Raw genomic sequence first — 21,402 nt, 5'->3', positions numbered from 1 at the left:
TTCTGCAGTAAATGTTGAAGAGGCCTTAAAGCTTCAAGTTATTTTTCCTGCCTTTGGCATGTAGAAGGTGACGTGTCAATGGATGGTGGAACGAACAAAGTGGATGGCATCAACACGGAATTACAGAACTTGGCTTTTTGCAGTGTTTGCAAAACAACATTGTATGGTGAAGAAATAAAATATTTCACAATATGAATAGACACTCATAGCAAGGTTCCGCATTGCTTTGGCTCATCAATGACAGCTTGAGGTTAATGGTGTCCAGAAATAAAGGCTTCATTTTTTTGTCATTCCATTGGCAGCTGATTCCTACAGTCCAGGACTAGCACTAATCCAGGGCTCAACTACAAAGCTCCGAGTTAATATTCTTTTGCTATTCTGGACAGTTTTCCTGGAGAGAGAAGGTGATTAACAAACTGCCCTTTCCAAGGGCAACACTGATGCTAAGCTCCAAGGATGTAAAACAATATCGGGCCAAATGTTCTGGAGATTGGAAAGGGATTGTTGCTCAGGGTGCCAGCATTACTGACAAAGGCAAATGATTCTTGCAGCCAGCCCCCTAACCCTGTAGCCTTCTGTGTACTTCCCTACATGACCGGACATTCCAGAAGTGTTTCATCTCTGGGGTGGGAATGGAGTCTGGGTTCCCTGGAAAGCCCTCCTGCTTTTAGAAAATAAAAACTGCAGCACATAAAGGGGCAGTCAATCAATCACAGACACTAGCTCCTGACCCCGCCAGCCTTCAATCACTAATCCTAACTGCCCTTTGGCCGTCAGTGCATAGGAGCACATCCAATCAGAAGAGTGGCCTCAGCAGGTGTCAATAACAGCCCACAACAGCACATGCCATATTTATAAAGGGATTAGAACACCTCTAACTAAGAGCACATCCTCTGTGGCACCAAGATGGCCTAAACCCCGAGCTTCAACATTCCTGTGCTTCAACATTCCTGTGCTTTGTGTGGAGCCACCAGTAAACAGTCTCCTTGAAAGTGGGCCAACAGCCACTGAGTACATTTACACAGCCTAACAATTAATGTCAGGAAAGGCATCCAGGCAAATACGCACTGGTCAAACAGTGCTTGATTTCCCTTTACAAGCACTTGAAGGAGCACATATTTTAAGTGGGCTCTTAACTGTATACAGCATCTGACCTCAGTGCAATTTTTCCATACTGTCTTATTGTAACGGATTACACACCTGCTCCTGATTGTATAATAAAATCATGCTGGACTTCAGCCTCACAGCAGAAATGCATACTGTGGTTTTGTTCATCGACATGTGTTGAGCTGCGAATGAAGCCTGCTTGGACAATCCAATCTTAACTGAATAGATATTATAATGTAATACAGTTTAACATATGAAAACAGTAATGCACCCATGTCTTTTTTATTAACGAGACTTGAATGATGGAACTGACGATATTTTCTTGCAAGCTAAATATTTCTCCAGTTGCTGTTCCAGGGGACCATTTCCATCACGTTATTCCCATTCCTAATTTAAAGCATTAGGAGATTAGAGAGACAGACCTTTCCTGATCGTGTTTTTATCCGTTTCCTCAAAATGAGCAAATCGGCATATTTTTCCCCCCAAATGGCCTCATAGGACTGGATTATGCTTACATTAAAAGGGCCTTTGTTTACCCTCTTATCAGCCATAAACAGGCGAGCAGGGACAGGCAGAGAAACTGTAGTAAGTGGAGTTCTAGTGTAAAGGTTTGAGGTCCCACAGGCTGTGGAATTGAGTGTGACGCTGAATTTAAAAAGTTTCAGGGCTAAAAGCTAATGCAGGCCTTTCTCCAATCCATCTGCACTGTATGCATTTAAAAAAAAGTCTAAGATCAGCAAAAGGTGGAGAATGTATTATCTGCTGCGCTGCATTTCAAATTTATTTCAAACTCATAATGCACTAAACATGCTTTTTTACAGCTTCTTGGTAACTGTAGTGCACAACACCGTTGTAACTTGGTTTATGGACTTCCAGTTATGGAGATGAACAAAAAAGTAGCTGTTACACTGGACTGACCTCAGGAGAATGCAGAAAGAAAAGATTTATCTAATCTTTAATCTGTCACCGCTAAGGTCACGTGCGGGTGCCTGGAAGACTTTTTTTCCCCACCAACAGTGTAAACAAATTTAGAATGTCTTACTTAAAGCATACCTTCAAAATCAGAATGAATTTGACTAAATTATTTTGATTACATTCTAAAACCAGAAGTTGGTTGTGATGGTAAGTATTTTTAAACATCAGGCACTTCCTTCCTTAAATATCGCCCCCCCCACCTCCGAGAGTGAAGTCACATCAGCAATTGAGCAACAAGTTCCAACTGCGACAGTATTTCACATTAAAAGAGAGAAAAAGAGAACTATGCAGAACTCAGTCTCCACAGACTCAGCTTGGCTCCCACAGAAGAATTTGTGAAAGCAAGCTCAAATGGGTGGATTCTACTTCTCAGCAGGAGCTATGAGCCACACACAGAAGCTTGACGGGGGAAATAGGAAGGTGTTTATTTGCTGGTACGACCGGGTGATGCCCATAAAATAAGGGGAAATAAATACACAGGTGGTTAAAATGACCCTGTAAAAAGGTAAAATCAATAACTAGCTGAAGTTTTCTTCCAAATCTATACGTATCTCACAGCACCGTTCTGCCGAAAACCACAACCAAAGTGCAAAAAAAGCCACAAGTTTAGGTCTCAAAAGAGCACAGCTATTTAAAACAAGCGCTCTTGCTCTCCCTCTCTCAATCTCACCTGCGTCTTGTGAAAGAAAGCCAAATGGATAAACTAGGATGGGGCAAAGTTTTCCGGAATCCCAGGAGATGTCCTAATTTTGCCACCTCTTGCCCCAGCCTTCCTGTCCATTGGCCTCCAGCAGGAAGGATCGCCTGAGCCAGAGACTTCTTACCCACTTGAGGCTCCACAGAGAAGAGCCCTCACCCAGGAAACCATCCTACTACGGCTGCCTTCCCATCAGCCCTGTCTCTCCAATTTTCCATAAGACTATTTGGAGTTTCTTATCAATTCTTCTCTGTAGAATTCAATATTGCTGCCACATCATTCAATTAATTTTTTTTGTTCAGCTCTGCCCAAATAAAGTTGTGTGCAAGCAGATTGTACACCATTCAATACCGGTACCAATTAACCTCGTCAAGTCGTACACCACTCACACCGTCTAGTTATGATAATATCCCATGACCCCTACATCTTGCAGTGAGCACCACGGGGCTTTTACATTAAGTCACGCGAGGCAGAGAGGGGAGGTTACACCGAATACCACAATTAAAAGGGAAAGACTGATTTCCCTGGCCACGGATAATAGAGGGAAGAAAATACATTGAGCAATTCTTATAAATCAAGGCTACATAATATGACCCCAGTCTAAATAAAAGAAAAATAAGTCATCCCCGATCAGAAAATGCACACTATGCTTAACCTACAATAATAACAGCTGATCACTTTGGAGTCGTACACATTCATTTTTTAAGTACCATTCTGCATAATTCTACATCATGAATAACCTCTATAACTATTAATGTCCTGCAGCACACAGACACAAAGAACAGTGTATGCACAATGCACACCAGGAGTTCAGGTGACCAGAAGCAAATGTAGAGCAGTAAAATGATAGGCTGTTATCCGCTGTCCTAAACTAAATAAATAAATCAATACAAAATAAAGAATGGTTATGACAAAGGTTTTAAGAAAGTTTATGACAAATACAAATTAATAAAATATATATTACTAAGGAACAGAATTATTTCATGAAACAAGGGTAAAACGGTTTAACTATTATACCATCATAATTCAAGACTCGTGCTACTGGGAAACGATTCCAGGAAAAGCTGTGGTAATGACCTTGCTGGCAGAATGGTACATGAAAGAAATTCCAAGATCTGGACAAAGTGCGTGTGCCGGGGCCTTCAGTTCAGGGATTTGTAATTAAATCTGTTCGGGAAAGGCGATCAGCGAAGCTGACAGCCCCCCTTCAGCCACTGCGTTTAATCACGGCCTCCAGTTTGGAGCACTGGAGAATTTGAGCACTAGCACACTTAATGAAACAAACACAGTAAACAGGCCCTTTTAAATGCACTGCCTTCATAGTTCATTTCTCCTGTGTAATTTTAATTAGGTTTAGTGGTTTGCACAGCATAGATCCGTTTTTTATAGCTATTGGAATTGAAAATGATCTAGGCCATCCGGAACGAAAGAGGACTGCATCGAAGGAATGCAGAAGCACGAAGGTTGGAATCGGAGGCTCTGGCGGAAATCCGGTCAAGGAACAAGAAACAATTCTTTGCAGAAGGCGAACAAAGAAAAGGCATTCCAGATGGGTTTGTGTTCGAACTTGATTAACACTGATCAATAGAGCATTAGGAAAGAGATACAGCCGTCACAGAGTGACAGCTGCCTTTTGACCATCTCGCATAAAGCCGACATTCTACATTAATCCACTGGACGGGGGGCTGAAGATTTTGTTGAAAGAGCATGACAGTTGTTCTGAAATAATCAACGTTCACATCTAAGTTTTTCCATTCTGTGTGTGGTGGACTGAAGTAAACCCCACAAATTAAGCACTCACCCCAGAACATGGACAATAACCAACCAAGCAAGATAACAACTGGGTACACAGAATCATATTATTTTTCCCTTTATTGTAATGTTATAAGGGTTGCATGGTAGAGCAGTGTTCAGCATTGTAGCCTCGCAGTGTTGGGGCCCCAGGGTTCAATTCCAGACCTGGGTAGTATCTGGGCCAAATCTGTATGTTCTCCCCATGTTCCATGTGGGCTTTCTCCAGGTTCTCCCATGTCCTCCCAGTCCAAAGACATACTGGATACATACATTAAACTGGAAAAATTGGCCCTGGTGTGAGTGTGTATGCGTCTGTGTTGGCTCTGTGCTGGACTGATGTCCTGACCAGGGTGTAGCCTGCCTTGCACGCGTTGCTTGCTGGAATAGGCTCTGGCTGGCCTTCAACCTTGAACTGGAAGCAGCAGTTAGAAAATGGATACTTGAAGGTTTCAAGCACAGTGTGATATGTCCTCATCAGCAAGAAATAATCTATAATTTCCCTGTAATCTACAATTTATAGGGAAAATATTTTACCTTATTAGATGCTTAGAGTAATGCCCTGGTGCAACTGTTTGCATGTTTGTGTGTCTGCCCTGAGGGGGAATTGTATCTCACCCAGGCTATACCCTGCCTCGCGCCTGCTACTTGCCAGGACAGGCTCTGGCTCCTCCGCCACCCTGAATCGGATGAAGTGGTTCGAAAATGGATGGATGCATGTTACAGATAAATAAATGGGAATAGATAAAAGGCACCATTGCATTTTATACGTGTTGTTACACGGAAAACTGCCACTTACTGCTAATGTACAATTCTCTTTCAGAACACAGCTCAAAAAAGCTGATTTTGGCAACATCTGACAAAGGCTAATGCGCTATAGAGATTAAGCATACTGCAATTCATCGTGTGCACAGAAATGGCATTAAAGGTTTCAGACAAGTGCAATGCTGTCCGTGTAAGCCCCGACAGTTGCAGGTGATATAGGCATTACAAAAAGCTGTGGCAACACAGACCAAAGGCATTTCAGTACAGAAAACAAGGCTGAGCAGGAATGAATAATGTTCATTATAAATAAAAACTCCATAGTCTGTGGCAGAGATAAGGGTGAACTAAGCTTAGAAGAGTTCACCCTTGGCATTCAAGCACTGAATGCAGGGAAGATTATAAATGATTTTTGTATTAAAGATCCGTGACAAACAGCGTAAGACAATACTAGCAATCACTTCAGATGGATTCTCAATTTAACGGCTACATTTCGTACTGTTGCTCCAAAGCCTATCATTCAGACAGATTATACCAACACCTAGAAAGTACTTTGATCACCACTGATAAACACCTTCTGGCTAGAAACCTGGGCCTGAGCCTTGAAAAGAGAGAAAGAAAATGTATCTATCCTGTTTTTAACAGTATTACAGAAACTGGAAAGGTAATATGGTTGGTATTCGTGACAAGCTAACCTGGTTGTAGTAAGGAAGTACTGAGTCATGGTGGAATAGTTATTGGAATTCATGTCTCTGAAGGCCTGTGTATAATCCAAACTCCTGCTTGGCTACCGATATGGAGCAGGAGTAAAAAATAGGTCTTCATTACGTATACAGGCCTACTACTCAGCAAACTGTAGCAAACGTGTACTATTTTTAGTCTGAACAGTGAGGGCCAGTAAGCCATTATTTGTAACCCAACATACCATTACTCTGTCCCATAAAGTTTTCCTTCTTCAACAAAGTCAATTTACTGCACAATCCAGCATACTCTATAAGGATCCACAAGGTTATTGGGTCAACCAAACCCCAATTAAAGTTGGAAACAAAAGGATGCTTTCAATGTTTCCTACCAAAGTATCAACAGATTCAGAAATAGAAATCTCCTCTGGTACAGCAGTAAAATACACTGCAGGCCATCATGAAATAGGTTCAAGATGCTTCCAAGTTTACAGCTACCTGATTTTTCTCAGGTCCATCTTTTTGACTGCTAAAAATCCTAGTCAGAGTATGATAAATGTTAAATAGAATTCCAAATGTAGGCTGTATCTACCAATATATAAAAAATAAGTATGCACTTTTAGTCTATCCAGTGAGGAACGCTTATTTGAAGTCCTTTCATCTTATTTTAAATGCAACAATAGCTATCTACAACAAAGCACTCAGAATTCAGAAAATTCAGTCTTGTTATTTTAAGTCATCCTGGAATCTTTGATGCAACTTAGATACTAGTCATAAAACTGGCCTTTTTCCAGCTCATTCTGTGGCACTGGTATTCATACAGAAAGCAGAAAAAACCACACACTACAGCTAACAAGCAATTATCTACAAAAAGCCCCTAAAAGTGTTACTATGTTGAAGTGGAGGCAGGCAAGTAGGCTGAAATTTCCTACCCCAAAGAGCCCAATTAAAAGTTACTTCACGTTCTTTAATTTCAATTTCCTGCATCTGTAAAAAAGGAAATTGGAATTGCATGAGTCTACCAAGCATGTAAAGAAGAGTATGATTTTTCCATCTGCTTGTCAACCAGTTTAAAGGCTTATCAAGGTCAGTGGAGAAACAGTAACAAGAAAGACAAATATAAACTTAAAAAAAGCTCAGTGGTTTAAGTTGCAAATAGTCTTTTCTAACATGCTTGCTCTGTCCTGAGCTTCTTGCAAAATAGAAAGCTGACAATTTGCGTCTGCATCTTGAATGACAAAAGCAGGATTGTTTGGTGTCGTTTTTGAAAAAAAAAATATTTTAACAACATGTTATGAATGCAGTTGTTACATACAAGACTGGAAAAGAAAATATAAAATAAAAAACGCTCTATAAATATCCCCCAATGCCTTACATGTGGCAACTAAATTTTGATGAATCAGGTTGCTGTTTGAAAACCTGGAAGTCATTTGTGATGCTCAATTGAAGTCATTCCGCTTCAAAAGTTGCTGTAATAACCCGCAAATTAAGACAGGGAATGGCTGGCATGAATCAAACAGATGCATCTACCCCAACAGAAGGAATACCGACATGGTAGCAAGCCTAACGAGTGGATTCTTCTGTTAACCCGCACACTCTCTCAATTGAAAGATCTGCTTTTCAACAATAGCTGCAGCAGGCAGCTGTAAGAAGCTGTGGCGACCTTCAGATTCATGGGGGAAACGAGTCCAGGAGCAGAGTGAACTTCGGAGGAGCTCGGCTGCGGTCAGTTTCGATAATGAGCCCTTTGTGCTGGCTGACATGAGCCTATTACCCTGCCAGTAATCTATTCGCCATAAGAGTTGCAGACTTCGAGGCAAAGAAAGAGGGGCCAGATTTCGAGAACACAGGCAATTACCAAAACCCATGGACACCGGAGGCGGCTAACAGCTTCCATTTACTCATTACAGGGCTGAGACAAACCCCCAATTGCAAAGCTCGTGCCCGATCCACAAATCACAGCGTTTTAAAAAAGTTTCATTGCAGACTGTTTGCTTTTTGATGACGGACTGCTTTTGCTGAACTGTATAGATCGATTTTCACAAAGAAAAATACTAAATTCCAAGTGGGTGCTCGAACAAGAATTTGTGTTACCAAGCAATATATCAGTTCTTTTTATAACCCCATAAAGTTTCTTCCTGTAAGTGGTTTGTTGCCAGTTCTCTTCAAAGCATCTGTATTAATCTCCCTTAAGACTTAGCACAACACATCTACTAAGGACCTTTGCGCACAAGCTCTGCTTCGCTTATTAGCCTGAAGGAGCTAGATTAGGACTCAAGGCCTTATTTAACAAAAGCTCTAGTGACTCAGGCAGCTGTTTGTCTTTATCGCAAACTCGTTTTTGAACAGCTGGTTGAGGGAAGAAAAATGGGCTTTTACAAGCCAGTAAAGGCATTTGAAAATAAAACACTAATCAGATCTCACTGCTAACAGGCTTTTTTTCCCCCCCGTTTTTTTCTCCTCCTTCCATCGAAAAGTAACTGCAAATGACATACACAATACAGAACTGCAAAACATTTTCCTTCAAAAGGAAAAGGTTAGCCTTCATCATCTGCCTTTCTTTTTCCAGCCATTTCATTGGTTTTCCACAGTGTATCCGATTTCATCGCTTCAGCACAGAAAGAAGTGCTCAAGCCAGAAAGGATTCTTACGCTTCAGCCTAGAGAATCTTTTTCAGAAGCCTTTTCTTGGAATTGGCAGAGCTGTGAAAGTACAATACAAAATCACTGAGATCTAGGAAGCGACAAATCATAAAATAACAAATCAGAAATAAAACAGATGCAATATGTTCCTATTAAGATCTAAAGAGATAGATTTAACGGTCACTGAAAAGTCTGCGAATATAAACTGATGTTGATGAGCAGTTCCATATTTCTTCTCCCTCTGGGGCTTGGAAAATGCATGTAATGTCAAACTTTCAACATCTTCCGGAGTCTCCTACTAGCGTTACAGATTTCGTATTCGGGGAAATTATAAGCAGCATCTTGCAAAATGTGTTATTTTTTCTAGCTGGCACACTGTGCCAATCTTTAATCCAGCGACAACAAAAACAATCTAATTATTTGGTCTCGGAACGAACATTCGGGGGGAAAGGATTCAATAGAGCTGCTGGAGTGAAGCAATCGCTGGCAGGGTGCTGATGTTGAAAGCTCAGTATGCGCACTTGGAAAGCAGTCACCGGCTTGCACAGCCTCAAACACGCCACGCAGCACTGTCAAGTATCAGAGGCCTCTGAAGATGTGTCAGAAACCTAAAAAACCAGCAGGGAATAAAAACACATAACCTTATCGCATAAAACATTCTCCCTTCAGTAAGGAAACCTTTGTGATTTCCCTGGATATGGGAAAGAAATCACAATCCTAATTCTGAGTGTAAAATTAACTCTGTCAGCCATGTCCTTGCTGACAGACTGCCGAAACCCCCCTCCCTCAAAGCCTATGACAAAAACACTACTGCAACAGAACTGCAGCACCTTGTCAATAATGGGTAAAGCAATCAGTCTCGAGAACTACAAGATCAGCAGCCGAGCTTTTTAAGGATTATACAGGGTGGTGAGACATGAGCAAACTTTTCCTCCAGGGCCAATAACACATTTGGTATTGGAACTGCAGTGTAAAAAAATAATTCTCAGTAGAACATGTCTCTCTAGTGCTCTCTTAGATTAGTATTTTGCTTTATGAAATATTGCTGTGACTGTATATAACGAATGTGTTAATGTATGTAAGTCCATAGGCTCTAAGTGGATGGAGATTTCAAAATATGTATTCAAACCCTGTCTTTCAAATTAGTTCACTTGAAATCTTAATTATCACTGGCTTAGATGAACACGCGCTCGATAAATTACAAAGACGTGCCACTGTCAGAGAAGCATGGCTCAGCAAACACCTCATAAATCTGGGGAAATCAGAGATGGAGGGTGCCAATACTTATGCCTGCGATTGTAGGGGAAGAAAGTTTCAAAAGTCTTGCTTGCACAAGAACAATTAAACCGGCTGGCCTTAACCACATTTTCCCCCATGGAAACTTGAGAAACTTCTTGATTGGCTGGGGGTTTTGTTTTACTTTCAAACAAGAAACGAGAGACACTGCGATCAATGAGAAATAAACTGCAGATCTCCCATACAGAATAAATTCTGTAATCCACCATGCCCAGCATTAGAAAAACAGGCATTCAGGCTTGGGAGTGATGAGAGAAATGTACAGTAGCCTTCACTTTGTCCCTGACCAGATGTCTTTTTCATGTTATTAACAGGGAACAGTAGCTCTGTGCTCAGCAATAAATAAGAACAATATCATTGGCGCATATTTAAGGTAAAGTCAGAGAAAGCCAAATACTCTGCTGACAGCAGCCAATTTATAAACAAAACATCAAGTGTTGGAGTAACAAAACAGCATAAAAAAGTCGCCTGTTTATATTTTAGTACAGCTTCTAATGAGCCTGTTAAGATCATTCAGAGAGCTAAGAGACCTAATATTGCAGATCTTCAACAGTACAGTCATGAATATAAGGAGCACTTTGAAATCTCAACAGTTACAGATTTTAAGCTAGCACCAAAAGCCCTGGCATTTGAAGTGCCCATTAAGAGAGCTGTTAAATTAATAAGGTAGGACAGAAGCATTATACAAATTTAATTATCAGCAATTATTGAATGAATTTCCCAATCTGGGTCAAGATTAAAAGAAGAACTTGTATGAATTTATTTTCAGATATGGCATCTTGCGTCAGTCTTCTGCACTAGGAATTCACAATCCTGGTCCTGGAGGTCCAAATGTCTGCTGGTCTATATTCCAGCTGAGTTTCCAGTTATACAATTAAACCCTTAATGGGCTTGAGATGCAAGTATGCTGGAGGTGGTGTTTTAACTATTCAATTTCATAAGTAAAAAAAAATGTCAGGCTTTTAAATCCCCAAGTTAAGCTCAGCTGAAGTGAAAATCAGGAGATGTGTGGTTCTCCAGGCCAAGGACAGGGGAACTCCTGTTCCACAATACTAGTGTTGCACCCACAGCTTAGGCAAATCACATGATTGACTATCATTAATCTTTAAAATTATGCATTTCTTATACTGTACTAAGATCTGTCACAGCAAATCTATCTTTTCATATTCACAATCAGTAAGTATTTAGACATTCATCTGGTAACTGAACTTCCTCTAGGAAGTATACAATACGGGCCTAGTTTAGCATCACTTAGATGCTCAAGGTCATGCACAACGACCCCTCAATTAAAACACTATTATTAAGTACAAGCACATACCACCATGACTCTCTAGATCCACCAGGGAATGCAAATGACTTTTAAAAAAGAAAGGCTTAATTTACACCTTCACAACCCCTTACTGAGCTGTACTGGAGAGGTTTATGTGAGCAGCTGAGAGTTCACACCAGGACACTGTCCCCCAGTGAGTACCTGCTATGTCCCAAGTGTTTTTACTGCTTCTCTTCAAACGAGCAACAACCAACGAGTCATCATGGAGGATGCAGAGCACAACCCCACGAAAGAAATTAAAAGGTGGAGTTGAAATAAAAACAAAATGCAACTTTAGCACCACACAAATATTAATCTTTATCTCGGCCTCAAACGGTGGTGAGGAACTGCCCTCTGTCCAGACAGACCAGAGCTAAGCATTTCTTCCTGGTACCCATGGCCCTTGCTGCGTAACAGGAAGGGAGGGGGTACTGGGAGCCAGCATGGAGCCCTTTATCAAGCCTGTCAAGGGGAAAATGCATTTCATGCTTGACTAGTCCAATATCTAGCTGCCCTGCTTCCAATGGACAGATTAGAAAGAGAAATGTTTCCCCTGTAAACGCGACATGGATATTCTTCCACTTTGACCACACAGGACATTGGGACGCTTAGAAGATGGGAGAGAAGACTGACTACTTCAGCGCAAATCAGATTAAAGCGTGCAAGGCCGTGCTGGGCCTGATTAAAAATAAAAGATCCCGACTGTTGGGTGGGAAGGAGCAGTTCAGATTTTTTTGAAGGGGAAACAATTTTCCTCCACTTTCTATATAGCATTTATGCTCTACAATTTCACCGGTATCTAGCTCCAGCATTTGAAAGTCGGTGAATATAGATTTACAGTGAAAATGAGAAGAAAGTTCATAGCTCTGAAGCTCAGTGAAGCAGTGTCTTAGATTAAAGGTCAAGAATACTTTGTGTGTGTCTCGTTCGCTATATTTTCGGTTTCAGACTTTCTGGTGCCTTGCAGGTAGCAATAAAATTTGAAATTTTGTTAGAATAGTTCAGCATTCACAGTACTTCAGGAATGTTTTAGATTAAAGCCTGCTTGGTCTCAGCCACCTTCCCAGAGTGGAAAATGTTATTGTTTCTACCATACAATTTAACAGGGATTAATAAATAAGCAAAGTAGGACCAGGTAACACTGTGTCAGTTCAAAAGGGGCAGGCATGATCAGGTACTTACATCTGGATATTCTTTGACAGGCACAAAGAGTTTTTCTTGTAGGTGTACGATGGGCCCGACTGCCTCTGGTAATTCCAAAGGGTGCTTTTCTATGAGGCCATTGACTGTGTCATTGTACATGTCTTTCCGTACTCTGTTGATTTCTGAAAGAAAGAATGAAAAGTCCTGGTTAATAAAAACACTGCGAGAGCTGAAAACATTCTGATATTCCCACAACTGTGACTAGAGTTTTTACCATTTTACTGAAAACAGATATGGAAACGTTCAGTAAACCAATGTTAGGTCAACATTTCACTGCCACATCTTCCAACTTTTATTTTAATGAGAATCTAATGACCATAGAGCTTTGCTTGCCATTTCAATACCCAGGGTACTGCTTAAGAGAGTTACTGCATTTAAAAGACCTTCACCATCAGAAGTGCTTCAAGAGGACAGAAAATGATCTTGGAATCAGTCATGGCCTTTATGAGTATGTAACAGCAGCTGACACTGTGGTTTTATGTAGTGAAAAAACGGGAGACCAAAAACTGTCACTTCCAGTGTCTTAACCAAGAGCTCCCTGATCACAATATACAACAAGGCGGCCAGGTTAAACATATGCTGTATACTCTGAACATACCCATCCACTACCTTATAAGTGTGCGAAGATCGTGAAATTGGGGATAAAAACATTTTGTAAGCAAAGAGTTAAAAAAAACTCAGCTCTCGCCAAATCCCAAGATACTTGTCTACTTAAATCGTCCCTTTCAGGAGCTGGGGGGGGAGAGAAAGAAGCAATCTTTCACGGTGAAAAATGCCTCCAACTCTGATCACGCTGTCAGATAAAACAAACGGCCACAATTGTACAGCTTGCTGACATGCGTGGGGAACAGAATGAGACATTTCGAGCAACATAGGCTACACACTCTGTTTCGCCAAATATCTGAAGCATGAGTTCATCGCAGCAACAAGACAAGGCCTTCCTTTAGTCACAGGCAGCCCATGCAGTGCACAGATGAGAGCAGATGTCTGGCGTAACACTCTGATTAAAGCCTCATGTACAGACACTAGTCATACTTCCAACTATAACACACTGCACTAGGCTTAAACTACTTCTGTTCAAACATCAGGGTCAAACATATTGGAAAATGGTGATTACAGTCATAAAGCAGCTTATCTTTAAAAAAAAGACATTCCTGTCATGTCTGAAAAGAGTATGAACATTTTGCAAGGAGCTAACAGTCAAAACATAACAAAACCCTAGAAAGTATTGCCAAAGCAATATCCCTCCAACAGACACAGGAGGATTGCAAATGTTATGACAGACAAAACTTGAAACATCAGTGGCCAAGACACACTTTCAGGGTGTAGAGCTCCAATCTAACTTAGAAGTCCTATCCGAACACAAGGTCTGCACTCCCCCCACTTCATCATAAACCCTCCCCATCTAAAAAAAAAAAACAATGGAACGCATGAGCATATTTCTGCCAGGGTATTCCTCATGTGAGAATTACTGGAAGGGGATATGGCAGTGAATCATTAGCATCTCCCAAGCCAAAGTGACGTGTCACACTGCCTGTTGCAGTCTTCTCTGAATCCACAGCAAGCGATTTATCCCAATGATTGATACCAATTCATAATGGAGGCACATCTGCGAAACAGATGGATAGGAGCAGTGGTGAAAACAATAGGGGCTAGCACAATGGGTGAACAACACCTGACAGAGTTGGAACAAAGACCTATGCATGCCAGGAGTGTAACAAATGGCTGCCCCTACATCGGAATAGAAATACAGCCATGCTCCTCAGTATATTCATCCACGATGAAGAAAAGTCCTGGTTTCTCATGCAATAGCCACCACCAGGGGACTCTACAAGAACACCTCTGGAGGAACAAGTGAAGTCATCGCTTGGCTGCAGCAAGGGATACGATGAGCTAAAGGCATCTCAGATTTTTTGTGTGGCAGCCATGACCCACTAAATTATTTTTTGTATAGGCTACAGTTTAAATAGATACAGGACTATTACATTTCAGATCTGGCTGGACTGCTTGTATTTGATTTTAATCTGATATAATCTGAGTGCGTCTGCTGTCTCCGAGTCATGTGCGGTGCTGCCATCTGGAAATCTTCAAAGCCAATACACGTCTGTAAAAATGAATGTGCATTTACCCAGTTTTAAAAGGTTAAACACAAAGGCAATGACTGACTGGCTCAGATGAAGTTTCCACATAAAACAATGACTGTTTCTTACCGATTGTTCTAAATTCGGTACAGATCAGGAGACTGAACTTTGCTACACATCTCCTACAATGGTCCTGTCAGGGGTTCCCAATCCTGATCCTGGGAACACACACCTACTGGTCTTCCCTGCAGTTCACCCCTTTACTTCAATGAGTCCTTAACTGATCCTACAACTTACTTGGTCAGAACCTTTGCTAGTTTTGCTCTACTCACAAGGCTGGAGATTAAAAGTTACTAAGAAAAGCAATCGTTTAAAAGGCAACCACCTACATGATTAGGAACTAAAAACAAAGAGTTCAAATTAAACCTATTATAGGTCTTTCAAGCGTTCATTTTGGGTGCTTTTTTGGAACAAAAAAAACAGGGTGTGTGTGTGGGTCCTCAGTACCAGAATTAGGAAACCCTGCTTTATAGCACCAGTGCTAGAGCCTATCCTCTAACTTAATGGCAAGAGACGACAGCTTCACGTTTTGCAGTCAGTGTGAAACCATGTTCCTCCCCAAAGTGAGCAGGAACATGTCTGGAGAGATCAGACATAATGGGGTTGAGAAGCTACAACTTTCTCCAGCATCACAAACGGCAATTTCCTGGTCTTCAGCTAAGAAAGGTTCAGAACAGAGATTTGGAGTTTTTCTTCAGGTACGTTCCAGAGGACAGCACCATTTGCTCGACTGCTAACTACTGGCAGAAGTGCAGTCTTCGTTTACAAATGATCACTCATCTAAGAGCCTTTCCCTGGAAAGGTCTGGCTTTTATTTCCCCACCCACTGAAATGCCACATAAGCATAAAATGGCCACTCAAGACAATCCACGGAGGCACGTAGCACATGACAACCTCTAATTTAAGCTTGCAAGCTTGCAGCAAGTCTTTTTAAATGCTTGGCTTACCAAAAAATTAGCCCCCGCTTCTCTCGCTTTCAAATCATTTGTCTTTGTCCTCCCCGGCAAATGTAGCTTTCAAGGCCGAAATTGCTTATAATGCGTTAAAATCAGTCAAGCAAATAAGAAAAAAAAATGGAAACGGCGATACAGGGTGGGCAAACCCCGAGTCAACCAACTATATATCCTGCTTTTCCCAACTCCACCCCACCACCAACGTAGATATTAGGAAACAGCTACGTTGGTAAGTGATATTTATGTGCAATTAAAATGTGCAATTTGAATAGAATGATATAGAGGCTGTTGCTTCGACACCCCACTGTACTGCAGCAATAAGCTGTAATGCTCCCAATTTATTACTCAAGCACCCGCTAATAGAAACGCACGTTCAGAAATAAATTAGCAGCATCTGTCGCTATGTTACTCTCCTATGGTATACAAAGGACTCTGGGATATGGAGCTTTTCGGGAAGAAATATTTTAGACCAGCCTGTCACAGAGCAAGATGTGCTGAATGATACTAAAAGTAGTGCGTCTACATGCTGCTGTACACAATGACTTCAGGAACAGCTGCCAAGTTATTGATATAAGAGATCATTTTGAAACACAAAAAAGGCAGGAGAGGGGGTGGCTTACTCCAAACTGCAAAGAGTTAAATGTAACTTTAAATGTAACTTTGATACAGCAAAGACTCCAATGTCAGTATAAGAAGATGCTCAGATACTGTCTGTGGGAGTTGAATCTCTCTTCGGTCCCCAGTGTTGTGCTCATTTGTACAACATGGTAGTGTTAAAATCTGACACTGCTTCTTCTTACACTTGAGTGAGAGGGTTATTTTTTCAGGGAAGGTGTAGGTCCCATTTGTCTTGTTTTAAGATTTCAGAGGTGTTGAAGAGGAGGAGCCTTTAAGAGAATTAATTTTAAAGAGTTTTAAAAGCTGACTTCTTTTCCTAAATGCATTGTTTTACTTTTACTTTCATAAAATCGGAGAAGGGGAGTGTCCCTCAATCTGCCACATGGATCATGCCAGTATTCAGAGCCACTCTTATCCATTTCCAGTCTTTAAGGGAGCATCAGGCGTTTCCACGTGATCCCAGATGGATACCAAGTCCTATCAGAGGAAGGCCTCGGGCTCTGCACTGCGGTGGCGACGTTCCGGGAGGAGAGGACTTCCAGAAGAACAGAACAGCCATCTGGTGCAGCCAGTGAACACCGGATCTGCTGGCCTCAGAAAAAGGGCCTCCAACAGATGAGGAAACAGAAGTAAGCAGTGCCATATCTGCCCAATTTCATTTTTCAATATGCAAATCAACTCTGAAAGGCCCGAGTAATTTCCTTCTGAATTTGCAAGCACTACATAAAACTACTAAAGGATTTAAGGAAAAACATATTTTAATGACTAGACAAAAAAGGATCTTTATTACACACTTCTAAAACTGCATAAACTGTCCCATGACAGCTTTCAGTGATTGAAGAGCAAACTCACACTTTGCTGAAAGCTTGTTTTGTGCTTCTCAGAGGATAGGTTGACAATGCTACCAACGCATTTCCTAACTCAACCTCAACAGTGTACATAACTCCAGGTAATAGCACTCCAGTCAAATTAGACATACAACGTACACCGTTCCTATAGCCATGAAACCTCAAAAGCCATACTAAACTGGTGAACCTTAGATCCTAGAAGATAGCCAGGTAAAGGAGTGAGGTACTGTATAGAACAGTAAGCTTGTAATACCACTTCTGACTGAAATGGTGATCTCAGCAGTGCCTCAAAAATCTACAATTGCCCAGCACTGCTTTCGCAATAATAATACATTAGGAAGAGGAATCTTTACTTTTGAAAGTTTAATTTCAAAATTAGGATATTTTATAACAACACTTTATTATCCCCATTGTTACTCGAACCCATCGGTTTACTTTAGAGGATATCCTATCATTCTTGCTGCTGCTCTCCATCCACTTCATTCTTCCAGATACCCGTTCAATGTGAAATCCAAGACTCTTTCCAAGGTTGGAGATTTCAGAACTGCAGTTGCATATAAATTCACTGAAGCCTGGTGAGATCTAAACAAGTTTGTTTAATCTGGAAATTTGAGAGTATCGTCCATTACCTCAACCACAAGCATCACACAAAACCAACGTCTACTCTAAAAAAAACCCTACCTACATTAATCAAAAACATTATTAGGGATCTATCTTTAAAGCAAGACAGGTTTCATGTATAGAAACATTAGTACATTTGTCAGTGCGATGGAAATAACTTTGAAGCCCATTATCAGTAGGTGGTAAAAGTGAGCCGTTGGGTGAATTTTGTAAAAACATTTTTTTAGAAATAATCTCGGCTTCTTTTGAGAGCACAAATCCTGATTAGAGTTTAGGGTCTAATCTGATGTTTCCCTAGGAGTAATCCAATATGCTGCTGTGATACATGCAGAGACAGCTCAGCAGCACATGTGCTAGAGCAATGACTAGTTCTATATCTAAACAAGACAGACCACAGGGAAAGACAGGCAACACAGAACATCAAGCCACAACTTCTTGCCAGTGTCAAAGAGACCAGCCTCAAGGGATGCTCTTGTTGTTAGCCTCATTTCCGCTGTGAATCCCTGTATGTGCATTGTATTATTATTCTTTTTCCTGCACAGAGTCAGAAATCTGTCGCTTAAGTTGCTCTAAGCCTAACATTTTTACATCGTTCTTTTAATACTTAACAGTAGCATACCACACTACCAAAACAGCTCCTCACTGATTACCTCTGGTGGAAAACACAAATCAATAGTTGCATACCAGAGCACTCTCAAACCTGCTAGTATCATACTGTGAACCGCAGCCAGTGTAAACCTCTAATTTATGTACAACACTATATTTTGTTCAATCAGCACATTAATCTGTGACAGCCTAAATGCTAACACCATAAATGTACATACTGAAAATAAAATAAAGATTTAGTAGTGCAAATCAGCAAGGAAACGTTAAGCATTAAATGGTAACCAATCTAGTACACAAAGTCTTTCTGCAAAACAAAAACCTCTTGAAGCCCCAATCTAACCATTCAAAGTCCAGCACTCACTGCAATACCATCTTTTGACAAGCACTAGCTTTACCACTCTACAGCCTGATCTTGTTGCATCTCTTAAATTAATGAGCAAGGCTGGGCCTGGTCTGTACTGGGATGGAAGACCTAAAGTCCACCTGGGGCTATCATAATCTGGCCTACCTAATGTTCCCCCTTAACTGGTTGATTAACATCTCACTTCTCCAGTTGGTTATTTCTGTACTGGGGCTGCTGGCACAGAATAGCTGCCATGCCTCAGTAGAATAAGGAGTGGATTCACTTTTACACATGAACTGCTCTTTGAGATCTTTTTTAAAAAAAACACCACATAAATACAGTGAAGCACCTTCATTATTATTACAATAGTCATGTTTGAAGATGTCAACATTACCGCCATAATCACCAAGCTTAACACAGTAACTCACAGGAGGAAGCAGAACTTATATGCCGTGTCTTTAAGACTCATTTTACCTCCTGCTGTATCTGTGTACGTCACACAATCACATTATATCAGCAAGGACCAAGGACAATGGAGATGACCTCAAAAAATGTTCTCCAGGTCAAAAACCTGACGTTCAGCAAGGGGTTTGTGGCAAATCGTACCTGAAAAAAACATTCTCTGGCAGTTGTTCGTGGCTCTGTTTTTACTGTTTATGCTCCACTGCCATCATGCAGCGAGACTATAACCTAAGCTTTAGAACCACTTGTTAATTGCTGCTATAGTCTGGCATTAATTTCTTCTAGAAGACGTTTGCTGAATGGTCTTTTAAAGGAATTAGCTGGTAATACACCCCACCTGAGTTTATGAATCATACAGAGATTAAACAGATCTAAGCAAACAGGAATACCATCTCACTAGTCTTCAATCCCTTTAGAGCCTTTTCCCTTCAGCTAAAGAGAAGCTGAAGTAGTCGCTTGGAATGTACTTTAGAGAGATGTAAGTAAACATGATTAAAACACATTTACTATCTCCACATGCACCTATCATGTTGGAAAGCACAGATTAAAATCAATCAGAGCAAAACCTGATGGGGGCTTTACCGCAAATAAGAACAAGTTCTTCTACTTTGAAGGGATGCACTTCTGAGATAATACAGAAATACCAGTTAAACGTGTCTGTACAGGAAATGGAACATCAGTCAACCTTTATGAAAAATTTAACAAGTTGTCAGGTGGCTTTTCCGAATTGTCAGAGGCTCACAGCTGGGGGTTAGTCCAAGATATTTTACTGGTTTCATCTACTGTGATCGTCTGCAATAAAAGAAATCTTATGGGTTTTCTAAGAACGTACAACCCTTTTCTCCTTTGATGCAAAGGCACCATACAACCACCTACAGAAATCAGCAGCATTCATAGTCGAGTTGTTTACTACCTCATTCTTCCTCACTTTAAAATTGCTAAACTACATTTTGCAGTATTTACACTGAAAGGAGTCTTATATTACACAAGGTGCTGATTTCCGCAATCTGTGCCGCTAGAACCTCAATTTAGCTTTCTTTTTAGTGTTTACCCCAAAAACAATGATGTCATTTCTACAGGAGACGCCCTTCAGCCGAGTTACTTCATGATGAAGCCAGACCTCTGACTCTTTCTTGAGCCAGACTGCTCGATACAAGCACCAGACTACTAACGGGTCCAGTCAGGCCTGAGGCCTCTTCCAGCGTTTGAGGGCTCACCTGACAGGCTGGCTCACTTCCTGCCACACCGCCCTTACCCTCAGATTCAACACAACGGCCATCCTTCGCTTTACTACTGAACAGGACCCACAGCCCACATTTTATTCAGTGGAGCTGAGAGGTGCTTCCACCTCATGTCATGTCATTTGCCAAACCCACTTTATACCATACGGTGTCGCGGGAAGCCAGAGCCTACCGGGCAAGCAACGAGCGCAAGGCAGGGTACACCCTGGACAGGGCGCCAGTCCATCACAGGGCAAGAGTAAGCCAATCACACATGGGCACAATTTGGAGGCCACAGTAAAGGCCAAGGGGAGAAATTTGACCTGGACGCGGGGATGACCAATGAGAATCAGGACCTCGGTTTAAATGTCTCATCCAAAAGACAGCGCCCAATACGGTGTTAAGTGTCCCAGCCACTATACCGGGGCTTTAGGAACCACACAGACCGCAGGGTGGGCACCTCCCACTGGTTCACGTCATTTGAAACTAATTTAAAAAGAAGAGCATCAAAAACAATAACTAGGCAGACACTGGGCACAAGAATTTTCTTCATCCTTGCAAACACATATCCATCAGCAGATCTTTACCTAGAAATTCATTAAATAAAACTGACTATCAAACTGTTTCAATCAGGCAGCCTCCATGCGTTCCTCTGGAGGGCTGAAAGCACAGAAAGAGTGAATTGAGAACAGAGAGGAAAAGGGAGGCAAAAAAATTGTGCCGAGACTAAAATACAAGATGAAATGGAGAAATGAGTGAAGGGTTACGATACAGAAGTACACACCCAGCCACTCAGACTTTTCGTAAGTCAAAGGCATCAAACCAACCAATTCTCTCAACAAATGCCTTTCTGTTCAGCCATCAAGATACACTGGAGACTCTGATGCAACATGAAGTAAAAGTTATAAAGAATATTCTGACACTGTTTAATTTCAGAAATCAACCTACACATAAAAAAAAGAAACCAAGAAGCCTTAGCACACTGAGATCAGAGCACACTACAAGAGCTTTGCCCATAATGAGGACGCAGGGGGGGTATAACTTGACAGGGCTGCTTTGAGACAATGCCTTCTTGTTGCTCATCTTGAACTTCTATATCCGTTGAGGAACGTTGAGGAAACGTCTATA

The 21,402-nt window shown here is 41.2% G+C and overlaps 1 protein-coding gene across 3 annotated transcripts in view; it reads right to left on the bottom strand.

Moving 5' to 3' along the window:
- qkia (QKI, KH domain containing, RNA binding a) overlaps positions 1-21,402 on the bottom strand; it is a 79,562-nt gene that overhangs the window by 39,807 nt on the left and 18,353 nt on the right. For all 3 annotated transcript variants that reach the window (XM_088602997.1, XM_088602998.1, XM_088602999.1), the window contains exon 2: positions 12,442-12,584. In XM_088602997.1, coding sequence (XP_088459123.1) covers positions 12,442-12,584 — 143 coding nt within the window. The remainder of the gene's footprint in view (positions 1-12,441; positions 12,585-21,402) is intronic.

This window comes from Lepisosteus platostomus, chromosome 13 (assembly GCF_059453375.1).
Source record: "Lepisosteus platostomus isolate fLepPlt1 chromosome 13, fLepPlt1.hap1, whole genome shotgun sequence".
NCBI lineage: Eukaryota > Metazoa > Chordata > Actinopteri > Semionotiformes > Lepisosteidae > Lepisosteus > Lepisosteus platostomus.
The sequence above is the reverse complement of the archived record's forward strand: the minus strand, read 5'-3'. Positions and strand labels throughout refer to the sequence as shown.